Source organism: Anopheles maculipalpis, chromosome 2RL, assembly GCF_943734695.1.
Source record: "Anopheles maculipalpis chromosome 2RL, idAnoMacuDA_375_x, whole genome shotgun sequence".
Classification (NCBI taxonomy): domain Eukaryota; kingdom Metazoa; phylum Arthropoda; class Insecta; order Diptera; family Culicidae; genus Anopheles; species Anopheles maculipalpis.
This window is the reverse complement of record NC_064871.1, coordinates 81,446,197-81,460,876: the sequence shown is the minus strand read 5'-3', so window position 1 is coordinate 81,460,876 and position 14,680 is coordinate 81,446,197. Positions and strand designations below refer to the sequence as shown.

General features: G+C 42.1%; 3 protein-coding genes across 3 annotated transcripts in view; 1 reads left to right on the top strand and 2 right to left on the bottom strand.

The window, feature by feature from the left end:
* The window catches only part of LOC126567977 (recQ-mediated genome instability protein 1-like), a 269,968-nt gene that overhangs the window by 89,699 nt on the left and 165,589 nt on the right, over nucleotides 1-14,680 (bottom strand). The gene's annotated exons all lie outside the window — the stretch shown is intronic.
* The window catches only part of LOC126567974 (transcription initiation factor TFIID subunit 5), a 136,679-nt gene that overhangs the window by 103,981 nt on the left and 18,018 nt on the right, over nucleotides 1-14,680 (bottom strand). The window lies entirely within an intron of this gene.
* The window catches only part of LOC126568357 (uncharacterized), a 38,245-nt gene that overhangs the window by 15,526 nt on the left and 8,039 nt on the right, over nucleotides 1-14,680 (top strand). The window contains exon 3 of the mRNA XM_050224820.1: nucleotides 8,189-8,331. Coding sequence (XP_050080777.1) covers nucleotides 8,189-8,331 — 143 coding nt within the window. The remainder of the gene's footprint in view (nucleotides 1-8,188; nucleotides 8,332-14,680) is intronic.

The following is a 14,680-nucleotide window of genomic DNA, read 5'->3' as shown; positions in this document are numbered from 1 at the left end:
TTATGTCTTATGTTTTAAGTTCAATAACTCAAAATACTTGTTACCTACATATCCTCTCGCTTTCCTCGCTCCTTGCTGCAAAGTTTTCCGAGCGTAACATATTTCCTACAGTCATAATAATCGTTTACACTGGACTTCTCTCGAAAACTGTCTAGAAATATTTCAATATCACAACAACTACCTGCGAAACTATTTCTTATCCTCATAATAATAGTTTGCACCAGGCTTTCCCAAAAAGTACCAGTGCCGGAACAACCCCTTAGTGCAGGTTTATTGAAAATCCATTTGAAAGCTATATATTACATTTCACACACGCTGCGATTATCACTCACAAAATGGGTTGCTTCTGTGGTATTCTTCATCAGAAGTTTAAAATGTATAGTTCCATCCATTCATCCACAGCACCCACGAGCAAAGCTTTCATTAACCTTATCCTTATCCAATCGAACATCCAATATGAGAAATAGGGAATGCAATAGATTTCAGCCCGATGTTCCCCTGAATCGATTCCACCTGAATGTTGCATTCGATAACACCGACGCCCGTTTAGAATACGCACGAAAGCACCCATCGTACAGGGAATCTAACATTTGCCAAAGAATCTCATTTCCCAACAGCACATGAGTCAGACCTTCTCCCGCATGAGGTTTGGACGAAAAATTCAATAAGAAAACTGCATTTCCCCGTTTCCGTTTGCCCGGTAGGATAGGGACGATATTACAAATAATTCAAACCCACCCGACCCGATACACAAGCGATACAGTCAAGCAGGCCGACAATATTGTCCACACGGTCCTCTTTTTTTTTTCGGCAGCAGCCAACATTCTGGTAAAAGCGGCTAGAAATTGAATGCAACCGTTTTACGTTCGGCTAACCAAGCAACTTCCTTTCGAATGACTTATCCCAGGCAAGCTCTCCCACCCCAAAAGGCAAAACGTTTCTTTGCTCCATTTGCTCCCCGAACGGTGTCCAATCTTTAGCATCGCCAGTGTATGCCATCGTCCCGAAGTACATTCGCCGCATGGCTCGCGTGGTGCAGTCGTTACAACGGAACTATTGCTATTTGCTCGGGCCAAATAAAACATGTATTTCAACATAAATAAACATTACTCGAGCGTTTCACGAGGACGACCAGGGCTTTGAACCAAGCTTGGTTGACAAACTCGAGTTGGCCCCAAGAGGTGGACAGGAATGCGTGCAAAGGCACACGCTTGCCGTAGCGTGCATCTGTTTCGCTTCACCTCGGCAAGGGACGACGACTGTCCATCCAGTGGACAGTGGGACGGCACTACTTTTACGCATGCCGGGGCTTAGTCATCTGCCAAAAAGTTCACATATCAAATCAGATGAAATATAAATGAACTAGCAGTGACCACCTTTTGCCATTGAACGGTACGATCAAAGAGGAAGAAGTTCGTTGTCTCCTCCGGTCCAGTTTATGTTCTCACGTGTCCAACTGGTGCGATAAGCGGTCGAAAGATGGACAGACGGTTGCAGATTCGCAGGGTGTGAGGTGCGAGACAAACAAAGTTCCGGCAAAGCTCGCTCGCAAATCCAACCTGCCCCCAAACAGTGTGGCAACAAACAGATGTACTTAGTAAATACCAAAAAGCTGACCCGGTTTCGTACCATGGCACCCTGCTCCGTAGACGGTTCCGGTCAAAAGCCTCACTCGAATGACGATTATGCAGAAATCGAGGGCGAGGTAAAGTGAATCGACTTAAGCAAATACACCGGACCCGCTGGTGCGTCCGGGGAAAGGATACAGTTGTTATCGTAACAAAGTGACCGGAAATGGAGAAAAGGGATTGGGATAAAGCTCGACCAGCCTCACGCTAGAAGCTGTTCTTGGGGAAATGGACTACTCCGCACCGTACAAAGTGCTGATGCACTCCCAGAATGGTAACGAGGATGTGTGTATATATTGTAAAGTTGTTCGAATGGACATCACCGACCCACAGATCCCCTTCGGCACCACGGCACCAAGTCATCGTTCGACCGAACGAGTGTCAGTATAAGGCAAATGTGTCAGAACCTCAGTTCAGCGTGTGGGAGGCGGTCGTTCGTTTATCGGATTCATGCATGTCACACGTCGTCCTGTGACTTTGAACACACGCTTGTCCCGAGGTCCGGCACAAAAGGATTGCGAAGAAAAACGAAAGGGATTAATCTTTCACAACCCTTTTTCACAAGTTCTTGAAGAAGTGTGAAAGAAATGGTAAGGGTTAGGTGTGTAATCGTCGTCGCTGTTGGTCCTTTCGAACGGTTGAACGCAAGACAAGCTTGAACCGGGAAGTTCGATAGCTATAGACGGTCAAGGCAGGATGATGCCAGAAGGGGGGGGGGGGAGGGGGGCAGGCGTGAAATAGAACACGGTCCCACAAACAAACACTCAATTACACACTCGAATAGTTGCTTCTTTCGGGGTTGAGGATGACGGGGGAAGCTTAGTTGCGTTAGAAATGGAAACAGATTTCAGATAGAACTTTGTGGATGTGGGTGAGGATCTTTAGTACAACTTCATTGGATTGAGTTGTGCTCAGTAGCTTTGCAGAGTAGTGTTGCAGAAGGGATTTTTGAAGGCATGTAAAATTTAAATTGAAATGTAAAGTTTCAATCATAATAAAAGTACCAGAGTGACGAGAATGATATGTTTAGTATCTTTGTTTATAATTGAATTGAAGATTTGCAAACTGTGTTTTTAGCATAATTTCTGGACTCTTAACTTACTAAACAGACATTTAAAAAATAATGCCATTTTCTCTACAAACAGTGCATGAAATCAAATATAAAACATTCTCAAATAAATTCTACTAACAAAACGTACCACAATGGCACCTCTAAATGTTTCCAACCAGAAGAGCAACTTAATCAGAACCCAAGTCTAATTATCTTCCCCCAGACGAAAAGCGTAACTTTTTGCCAACTTTGCAAAATCTTCTACAAATCAAACCCACGTACAGCACGTACGTGGCACACACAGAAACAAAATTGCTCATTCAGACTTGGTGGCCACCGTGTAGATTGAGAGACAGAGTGAGCATTGCCACGTTTGCACCGGTTGTTGTGTCGCACCGTTTCATTTTAATGACAGCTAAAACTAGCGGGGCAAGACAAATGGCTCTTTTAGTGCTAGCACCTGAAACCTGCCCTAGCGTTGACTGACCGTTAAAGGATTTTGCAAGCATTTTGAAAGGGTGATCAAAAGAAGAGACTTTGTTTTTGAGCTTTTTGAAGTTTGGATGACGAGTCGAGAAAGCCTTTTCGCGAATTTTTTTCTTCACTATGCGAAAAACGCCAACAGGACGCAAAAACCGCAACACAACAACCAAATATTCTAGAGGGACCTTCACAAGTCGGTTATCCTTTTCGCCTTTTCATGCTTAATTTTAGTATTTTTTTAATTAGAATTATGAAAATTAGTGTAACTCTATCAGAAATAGCAACAAGGAACAAAAACGCCCAAAGCTATGCAATACACCTTACAAATTCATCATATTTATTTGAAACCAACAGAGGGTGAACATGGCTAAAGAGTAATATAGGCCCTCAAGTTGCACGCAGCAAAATCACATGCAAGCTTCACAGTCGTTTGTGAACATGACTGAGTTGGACATATTGAAAATTATAAACTATTGGTTTATAAAATCCAACAAAAATCTTTTTTTAACTAGTTTTAAAAAAATTTTAGTAATTCAATCAATTTTCTACTCAAATCATTTTTAAATATTAATTTTTTCCGTATATTGAGCCATTTAAATTAAAAAAATATGACTCACTATAGTATTATTTCAATTACAGTATGAACTGTCTCGTTTAAATTATGAAATTAGTAAGTGAAATGTTTTTATAAATTAGTCTCATATAAAAGCTAGCTTTTGCGACACTTAACAATAATTTCAAATAAATTTCCTCATTTTAATAATGATTTATTTAAATAATATTTTTATGTCCTACGCATAATGGTCACAATCTACAGTGATTTTTCACACAAGCTAGCATGAGATGAATCCCGTACAACTTGAGAGCCTTTATTACCCTTTAGCAAAACTTTCATTAAAACATTATACTAAATTCCTTAAATGTGTCACCCCTTTTGTGATCATCTTCACAGTCCATACACACAAAACAAACATCTAAAACAAATCACAAAACGTGCCACACACGCACAAATGCTCGCACAAAACTATACCTCAACAACGAGGCGAACAGTACACATACCACGGTTAACCTAAAAACACACACACACACATGGTGTACGTAATTAAAATTTATGACAAAAGCTGCTCCTTGCCAAAGGTTCGGTTTCAACTGTGCCGCGCGGGTGGTACTGCTGTTTTTCTAGCTTTCCATTTTCTTTTTGTTTCCCCTTTATCCAGGCAGCATGAAACAGATATCCGCTTGTTTTTTTTCTTCTCTCTTTTAAATTATCTCACTACCGCCATATTATGCTGCTTTCCTGTCAGTCATTCGGTCAGTGTGTCGTTTTTGACGAATGCTAGCCAAAAATACAGAGTGCGGAGCAAAACACGCATCCTTTGTGTGTGTGTGTTTGTTGCTTGTGTACGTGCCGCATCGTTCTAACAACTCGTATCCTCCACGGATGCGTTTGTCTTCGGAATGGTGCTGACGACATAATTTCGACTACGACTCGAAAACTTCAGACGGGAAAACCTGCGAAGGTACAGTGGAGGTTGGCTCATTCAAAAGTATGACGGTGGCCGCACCAGCTTGGTTGACATTCCCCCTGTGGACACACACACAGATGTGCGACGTGCAGAATGAATAATGACAGTCGCGCAATAGCTTTTCCCTTGGACACGATGCAGGCTCTAAACGCAACACACACACACGAGGTTTTTGTTTTTGGAAAGTTGTTACTCAAACAAAAAAACAACAACTGGCTGCACGTGTCGGGAGCAAAGTTTCGAAGCCTATTTCAAGCAAACATACACACGAAGCACTCGAATACATTTGTCTCCCGTGCGGCTATAGAAGCGGTAGCAACATCTATCCTCACTTTGACTCATTCCGTACCGGTGGTTGTGTATCGGAATGAATGAAACACAGACGCGACAGAGAAAACGGAGGTAGTGATTCAATTTATGAAATTTTCCTAATGAAATTAACTCAATTTAAAGGGAGTAATTTACCACATCCCCTTTTTACTGCCCAAGCGTCCGGTTCGGTCCGGAACCGGAAATGGGTTGGCAATTATGCGATGCGAAACGAGCCCGTAAAGCGAAGTATACGTCTGTATCGTCTGTGTGTGTGTTTGTGTGTGCACTGGCTGCTGTTACTTGCCTACTGATAAGCGAAAGTACTGCCAGGCGTGGAGAAGAGGGAAGCCGGTAATCTCACGAAGTTACCACATTCAGCCTCCGATACGAAAAACGGGTTATGGCCACAAAATGATTACCATGCCAAATGTACGAAATGTGTATGTTACATGTACCTCGGCACCTCGATCCAGTTTACACACCCCTTTGCCAAACTTTACCGTGTCTCGCCTCATCCGGAAATGTCAGAAGAAGATATGTTGAGACAAATTACACCATCATTTTCAGTAGCTGCCTTCCTTTCTTTCCAGCAACACTCGACCATTTTATTACCCTTTGCGCTCACATTTCATTCACCTTTCCGCGCCGCTTTTCGGGAAGGTGTGGGAGATGATGTTTTATCGCGCTAGGATATGAGCGTCAGCTCGAAATATCATCACCCTCCGCACCCACAAAACCTGGCACTAATGAATAACGCAACCAAATAAACACAACATCCGGAACCGGAAGCAGGGGCCACCATGGGGAGATATGGCTTATTTTTATGGCTCGTTATCAGATCATGAACTGTAAAATTTGTCTCCCGCGTGGTGAATGTTTGGGGGGCATGGTGCACGGTGTGCGACATAATTAGCTGTGTGTAAATCAATAATTGTTGTACAAAAGCACACAACCATCGAGCTCGTGGGCTGGCGTGTACAGGCAAGTGTAAGTGTAAATTTTACAGCTGAAGATGATAGGTTTGATGTGCGTGCGTGGATTTAAGCCGCGCGACAGTAAATGAATGGTTTTCTCTATTCCGGCGTGAGGGCGTGCCGATTTTGTCGTGGCGGTTCTCTGTGATCTAGATGAATGGTACGCTATTAGTGTGATGGTTTGCGTGGTGGTGGATGAAGGGATCAATCGGCTACGTGGATTAGTGGCTGGTGGTGGGCAAGCACACAGCATCCACTTTGAAATGCATCCCACGCAGGCTTGGAAGGAGTGTGGGAAGTGATGTTGTCTTTTGTTTTGGTGGCTGTTTCGATGGAATGTTTGAGTGACAGAAATAAAGAGGTGTAGGTGTTGAATTTTATTGAATGGAATGCTTTAAAGATGAAGGCTCTATTCGCAGTTTCACATCGTTAGTATCAGTGTAAACAAGGTTTAGAAACGCTGCTCTAGATGACCTTGAGAGTTGAAAGAGTCATCGTTTAGATTAAAGACTGTTGTTAAAGACATGTACTTAAAAAACTGTAATTAAAGAACTCTCTTCTGCATTTTTCTTTATTTGGCCTTAAGGTACAATCATTGAAAAATGTTCTAAAATATCATGTTGTACAAAGTAAAAGTGAAATTTTTCGGTAAATGCTTCATAAAGCCTCGCGTCCCGGCGAACTTTGTTCGTCACTTTGCGAAAAACGCCTAAATGTATGCAAAGCGCAGTAAATGCCATCAAGATGGCACCGGACTAGGAGCCTCGATCTACTAGAAGCTAAGATGTTTATAGACCCTAGAACAGACAAGGCGTCAACGGTCCCAGTTATAATCTTGAAAAGGAATATGCACTGTACCGTCATTCTTCTGTGTTAGAATGTCCCTAGTCCAAAAATTAATCTAGTCCGGTAAGAAAGGTAAGTAGCATGATTCGCTCAGGCTAAACGATAGAACAAAGTTTAAGGGCCATAGAATCCTTGAGCTACAAACAGGGAAAATAATCATGCAGAGTTCCTCAATTACTGTCGAATTATTCAGCAATTCTGAAATTAAGTTTACCAGTTAAAACTGGTAAAAAATTTACTCTGAATAGATATGGTTCAAAACAACACAGTGATAACTATTTTTGCCTTCCCATATGGGAACTATGCCAAGATACATGTCTGATATACTCAACATTAAGTCTGATTATAGACATTTTCTTTACTTAAACAGTATTTCGCTGTTCAGAAATCAGAAATCACAAACAACCATTTATTAAAAAGCAAAACATCAACAAGGTCAGCATTTTCCCTAGCCCTTGACATACTCTTACCCAAAATCTAAAGTGCCTCCACGCTTCTTTCATGGTTGACTTCCAATCTCTTTGTTTTATTCTCCTTGAACATGATGCCCAACCAAAACCCTTACCATCAGAGATGTGGAAATGTGTGTTTTTTTTTCCTTACATTTTCCTTTCCCTTTTCCACCGATAAAACCTAACCGAAAGTCTGGCGCCAGCCCAGCCGGTTCGAGGGCGACACTATGGCTAGCCGACGCTCATTATACAGTAAATCAATTCAATCAAGCGCCGACTCGCTGTCTGCTCTGCAGCATCCGTGTGGACAGGCAAAACCGGGCTAGCAGCGCCACACAGTCAGCTCTGCGAGCCATGACAACGAACAAATTCGACCTAGTTTGATCGGCACGGAATGGATACCGAATGAGGGCACGCACGCAACGCATCTTTTGTCGTCGGTTAACGGAAGCCGGAATAAAAAGCTGTTTAGCCGCTCGTTTTGACCTACTCTCAGGGGAGATCTGGCGCTGCCAAAAATCTTGCGACTCTTCATTAGAGCATTAGCAAAAGGGGAAAGTTTTTTTTTTGGGGCACGGTTTTGTGAAGGGTTTACCGGGCGCGACATTTACAGTGTCGGTCGTAAAAGTGTTGATTCTGCTAACAAATCGATGTTAGGTTTTTATGGAAAATTATGACAAACGGTGTTTGTGTAACAATGAGCCGTTTATGGAAGAGAAAACTGAGCCTTGTTTGTACAAATCTTGGCGGATAAACACATTTAAAATGTTTCCCATCACACCATCGCAAACAATAAAACCTTTTATCATCCCTCAACAACATTCAATCATCTAAATCATAGTGATAAGTACTAGGGATACATTGGTGATAGCTCTCCCTCTCTCTCTCTCTCTCTCTCCCTTACCACCTTCCACAGCGATCTCCACACCGGACTGCACTGTATACGAAGCTACACCCGACGCTGCATGAATATTCATCAGCGGGACCACTTCAACAAACTCTACCACGGCACTAATGAAGTGATACACGAGCTCTGCGAGGAAGGCCCATATCAGGAAGGCACGTACGTATTGTAATAATTATATCAATGTGTTTCATCTCTGTTCCGTTGTTTCATTCTTTCATTTGCTTCACCATCCGGTCCCCCTATCATGCTCCATTCTCACCTTTCCTCCTTTTTTTTTTGTTCGGTTCTGTGTAGTGTGTGTATTTGTAGTTTATAGTGATGGGTAATGCTGTCTTGTGGTTAGTCTGCGTCAGCACGTAAACTGTGCGTGTGTACATGCAGGTATCCTCACCGTTACAGGCTTTTGTTCGTTTCCGGGAGCACAATGTTCCGATGTCCGGGACGCTCGGGACAATCAATTTGTCGTACAGTGATGAGAGAACTATTGAAACAGAGTTGTGTGATTGAAACTGGTGCAGTATTATGAATACAAAAAGCTTGAAAACCACATAGTTTAAAGAGTTTATTTGTTTTATTTTTATTATTTGTTTTAGAATTATGGCTCAACGCCATAGTTTTTAGCACTTCTTCTACTGATATCGTACAAAAATCTAAAGCCATTCCCTCCTTCTTTTGGGAGTTGTTACAGGATTTTTTTAGATGTTTATTCAAATTGTATACTTTTAGGCGTTTTTAAAATGTTTTTAGATAATTTTTGCAATTCTGTTTGCATAAATTTAGGAGCAGAATAACGTAACTACAAACAATCCTCGCTATGAAGTAAGGACGTATTAAAACTGTAATCCTACAGTATGAAAGCGTAATTATTATTCCGCTTAGCAGCTCACACACACACACAAAATTGCCATTTATTGTACCCGTCCGCCAGAGTTGTTACACCGTTGGTGGCAGTTCATTTTGCGAACGAGAAAAGAAAAAATTACCCATCCTCCGATTACCAGCAATCAGTGCCTATCGAAAAGGTAAGGTGATCATTAACAGCCTCTCATCATCGTCCTTAACAATCAAACGCTTTCGCACCACTTGCACCCACCTGGGACCACCCTTCCGTTGTGGTAGCAGTTGGCCATTCGAGCAAATTACGCTGATTATCCTCTCGGTAAAACTTTACCACTGGTTCTGGTTGGTTTTTGCTGCCCGTATCACTTTTTTCCATCTCGCTACGCCTGATCGGTTCACCAGCGAAGGTTGCATTATCATCAAGCAAATACAAAAAAAAAAAAATCAGCACAACAAGAAAAAATGTGCAACTTTTCCTACCATTTCCCTCCCCTAGGTAAACACCCTCACAGATAGAAAGCTTGTCCACCAACGCTCGAACGCAGACGAAAGAATCTTTTCCACCATTTTCACTTTTTCGTCCTTTTTTTTTGTTGTTGGTCAGTGGTTAGCTGTTGTGTCTTAATTAGCTGTAATTGAGCTGTTTTCATATTCAAGTGGCTTAAACGCCACTACCCTTACAGACCGCAACGTGGTCCCCACGAGCGCACGAAGATCATCGCTTCACGCGAATGCCGGGCAGCAATTGTGAGGGACGAGCTGAAAATTGCCTTCTCAATGGTTTGCCGTTGACGGTAATGCTTCTAAAACCGCACAACTATGTCCTTCCGCTATTTTCGCTATTGCACTGTTGCTCTTTTATCGGTGTGTATGTGTGTGTGTGTCTATATTGAATGCACCTGAAAGAGAGCCGAACCACCCTAAGCCCGGTGTTTGGCTTAACGAGAAAAGTTTTACTTCCCATCAACAAATTGCTGGCGTGAAAGTGTTAGGCATCGTGCAAGCCTCAGTCCACAGGATGGTTAGACCGGGCTGGACGGTTCTCGATGGGAATGGTTTCATCGTCGACCCAGCTCAGCAGCTTAGCTAACGCGTCTGGTAACGTTCGGCGTGGGAAAGCTAATGTACACTGCGAGCGTAAATGAGTTACGGGTTTCTTCACGCCATTTATTTGGCGGTGGTCTTCGGTAGCTTTGCATCGCTAGTTTGAAGCAAAGTTTGGAAGGTGCATTTAGTCGTATTTAAGCGGGGTACAGTGCACAATCATTGAAGCGATTACCAGAGTGGGAAAAGGTAGATTGTTGAAGATTGAGGAAATAACCTTTATAAATTGGAAGGATTACATCTTTTTGTACTTGATCATGATTTTCTATTAAGATCAAAATTTTTTTTATGAAGGACGAACGCTAATATTTGTTATTAAATAATGCAGTAGAGTATAGCTTGAAATATCGAAATTATGCTTGAGATTTTTTATCTAAAAAAATGTATTTCAATGACACTTAAACCCAGCAATTGCCCAAAAAGTTTATTAAGTTTTAAACTATGTTTTTTCAACAATTCATGGAAAAAATTGTTACACTATTTTACAAAAAAATGCAGTAGCTATATAACACTCGCACCACAGACCTAAGACATTGTAAATATTATGGCAGATCTCGACGACCAGAGAGAGCCTCTGGTAAAGGAATTTATTCAATCATTGTTTCATTCACTTGAGTGCGTAGTAAATCAATCTCAAGGCCCGAAATATCCGAGAGACATCAAATTGCACAGAAGTTTGCGCTTCTTTATCCTGATTTGGAGTTAAAATATAATGCAATACAAAAATAAAAATAGAAAAAAATATTAATAATATAATTTTACCATGAATAAGGGAATGTTTTTATTCCGTTAGATTGGACTATTTGACAAATTCATATCCTGTAAAAATCCCTATCTCAAAAAGTCTCCGGAAACTACATGGAGACGCATGGTGTTCTATGCGTTGCATAGCCAATGCATCAAATCACAATGTACTTAATTATCAATCGAACACACATTCACATTTGTTTTCAAACTGCATTGTGATTGCAAACCAGATTGAAGAAATGCAATCATTTTTGCATTGCCGATGGTCGAGGTGATAGCGATCCGGACCGTTTCTCCGTAGTGAGGACTAACTGTGTAACTTCATGGAATCTCTCATAAGCCATTAGATGATCGACATGAGCCGTGCGGGTCGTTTATCCAAGAATAAGAAGAATTAATTTTGTAAAATTGTTTTTCTCCCATGTCATCACAAACTCCTTAGCAGGTGTTATAATACCTAGAAAGGAAACCCCGCCAAGGTAGGGTACAGTAGGGCAGTTCTGGCGAAGTTGTAACTTCAAACAGATGCAATGACTTATCGATAAGCCCCCTTGCTGAGTGTTATTCTATTTCTAGGTCTTTCCATGCCACTCCATGCTACACTGCTCCGGGATAGGAGCAGGGCTAGAGAGCATTCGAACGATCGTCACTACTGACCTGAGCGTTTTCTTGTGTGGTAGTTGACAGGAAGCATTCCTTGCGCCTTTCTACCCGAGCGTCAGCCATTCGGGCAGTCAGTCAGTCACATGGATGGCACTAGCCAAAGGGAACGCTGAGGACAATGGTTAGCTAAAAGCACAATAACCATGCGTCTGAAAGTATGCCGGGTCCGTTGACGTTGGCAGCAGTCGGGTGCGCCGTATCCTTCAAAAGGATAAACGTGCCCACAGTGCTGCCGCCGGGTGGCCGAACGATACAAAAGCACTACCTCCGAGTGATGCACCGGTTCGGTTATGGAATCAGTGGTTTCATGGGAAGGACAACAAAGAGCCATGCCGGTGACGTGTGGAACCATTGGGGTTGGGAAGGAAATCTTATCAATTTTCCCCTGACTGATGATATCCTCCATTTGGAGCAGTGTCACGTACCCAATATCACACGTCCGCTCATGCATCAAAACGACGATGACTTCAAAATGAATGCTGTCATGTGGATGTGAGTGTGTGTGCTGGTGTGTGGGTGAGAGATAGAAAGGATTCCGGAGATGCACCTCTAACGATGACCGATGTTGTCCGAAACATCGGAAACGTATCGCACAGCACAGGATGCATGGCTCGATGTGAAGAAAAGGAACTAAACGAGGGAAAGCTTTTTCGCATTTCATACCACCCACTCACCTGGAAGCGTTACCAGGGCTAAGTAGCAGATGTGGATGGTGCATCCACCAATGCAATCCGATTTACGTCGGCACCTTTAAACTGGATTTATATGCATCGAACCAATAATATGATACCAATCTTTCAAACTGTCAAGCTTTCGGGTACGTTGAATCAATGCATTGTTCATCGTCTAACGGGCTTGACGATCGAATGCCGCCGGACTACGTACGTACGTGCGCCACATATTTCTATTTCCGTTTCGCCTTCGAAACCGGGGCGCAAAGCGTGAAAGCGCCTAAATATAGGCACAGTGCGCTGACGCGCTGGTCACCACGCGATGATGGAATTTTTCTGTATCGAACACGAAAGATTTGGATGCTTTTCGGTGGCACGTTTTGCAGGACATTCGTGCTCTAATGGTTGGTGCTGTTGGTCGTATCGGTATCGTCAATCATTATGATGCGATGCGAAGCTATGTAGATGGAAAAGAAGTATTGACTGTAGTCTAGCTCACCGGTTCAGCTGCTGTGAAGGGTAGCTTGTGCTTTGCTGAGACACGTTGCGGTTCGTTAGGTTGGTCGAAATCACGAACCATCTGAAAGAACCACAAATATTCCATAATGTACTGATCTTCGGTGTACGTGTCAGTATGATAGGGTTGGGCATATTTGGACTTGGAATATTTGGTTTGAATACTGATGTTGTTCTTCAATCGGAGGTTATGAGCTTAATGAGATAACATGGTGCAGTATTTTGATGGTAATCAATTTGTTTTGGAATATTTATTTTGACTATGGTGACTCTTTGTCATATTTTCACCTTTGTTTTAGAATAGTTTCAAATATGTAATCAACTAGCAGACGAATAAATGAAGCAAAACAATCGTTTTGTAGCATTTAATTTAATTTTTGTTGTGTTTAAATTTTTTTTTTTTTACCAATACCACAGCAAAAAGTATCATTTTTAAACTAAAGATGTTTTAATTAATGTTTGATAGAATATTACCTGAAATAAAAATGCTAAAAGAGCCTTTGAATTGCAACACACAATTTGCCATTTTCATCGAAACATATCGCCTAAAGGTATGCAATCTGGAAAATAATTCAAAATAAATTATACAGACGTGAAAGTACTAGCTTGCATAAGTTTCGTGTCCAGGGTTTAATTAATTAAGAACAGCCTTTACTTAACTACTGCCAATACATTTAAATTAATTAGCTAATGAAGCATATTCTTTGATTTTTTTCACTCCCCCTGTATCTAAAAATGCTTTTTGAAAACCCTCCCATAAACTTGACTAATGCTCTACACTGCGTACGTGATCAAAGCATTTCCACAGCTGATCTTGCCAGCAGCAACAGGATGTACTTACCCAACCAGCACGGAAGAGAAACAAAACAACCATACCAAACTAAAATCAAAGCCATTACCCTACAATTCACGCTCCAGGTGGCTCAAAGCATCCCGGCACAAAAAAAAACTTACCAAACCATTCAAAAACATTACGCCGTTTTGCATGTTGGCATTGATGTGGAAAGAAATAAACTTACGCCATGTGTTCTACCGAAAAAATACCATACAATCACTGTTGGCAGAGCTTGGAACTTATGAAGCAAGCTGGCCACATGCTAATGTTTTCCCACAGGCTCGACTCGGCGATAAGCCGGTTGGTCTTAACCTGATCGTCTGAGATTTTTCACTTTTTTTTTAGCCCGAAAGTCGAAGTCGAAGTTGGCCATTTCCATCTCATTTGGCCCGTGATTGGGCGCGTCGATGATGTGAAGGAAAAAGTTTTTCACCAAAGATTTCCGCACTTCCGCCGTGCATGGTAAATCGTCAATTAGCAGTCAAGTTGAATGAGCAAAAGTTGAGTTGAGTTGAAATTTGTGCTAAACGTGGTGTGCGCGTGGCTTGAAGTGTGTGTTTGTTGTTTGTTGATGGTTGTAGCTAATTTTTGCTTTCCCGTAACATCACCTCCTTACGAGTCACCGAGCATTCGATAGCTAATGAACCCCCGTTGAGATTGGTGTGAGGAGAAGAAAAGAGAAAAATCATTTCATCCAGTAATGTGAATACTAAAAACGAACGCTAAAATAAACGAGACTCGCCCACAATCTCAGCACCAAGGTGTCGTACGCAATGTTTTACCCACATTGCGCATTGCGGAGGCCAGGGCTTTCTTTCACTGACCTAAGAGCTATGTGTGACAGATCGCACTCGTACAGTCTCGGAGTAAGCTGCACACAAACCAAACCACCCGGTTCCAATATCCGGCCCCGTGTAGTGAAGTAGAATTATCCCGTTTAATTATAAGCCGGGTTTTGTTCCGCGGACCGGGTGGGTTAAATTTGTCCATAAAAAAAAGGGAGCCGGAAAAGAATGTTCCTCTAGCGGATAATTCATTATTTGTCTGGCGGTGGGAAAAAGCGTGCAGCTTCTTGTACGGTGCTAATTAGTAACGATTGCTGTGCATGTGGATTTTGCCAAGCAA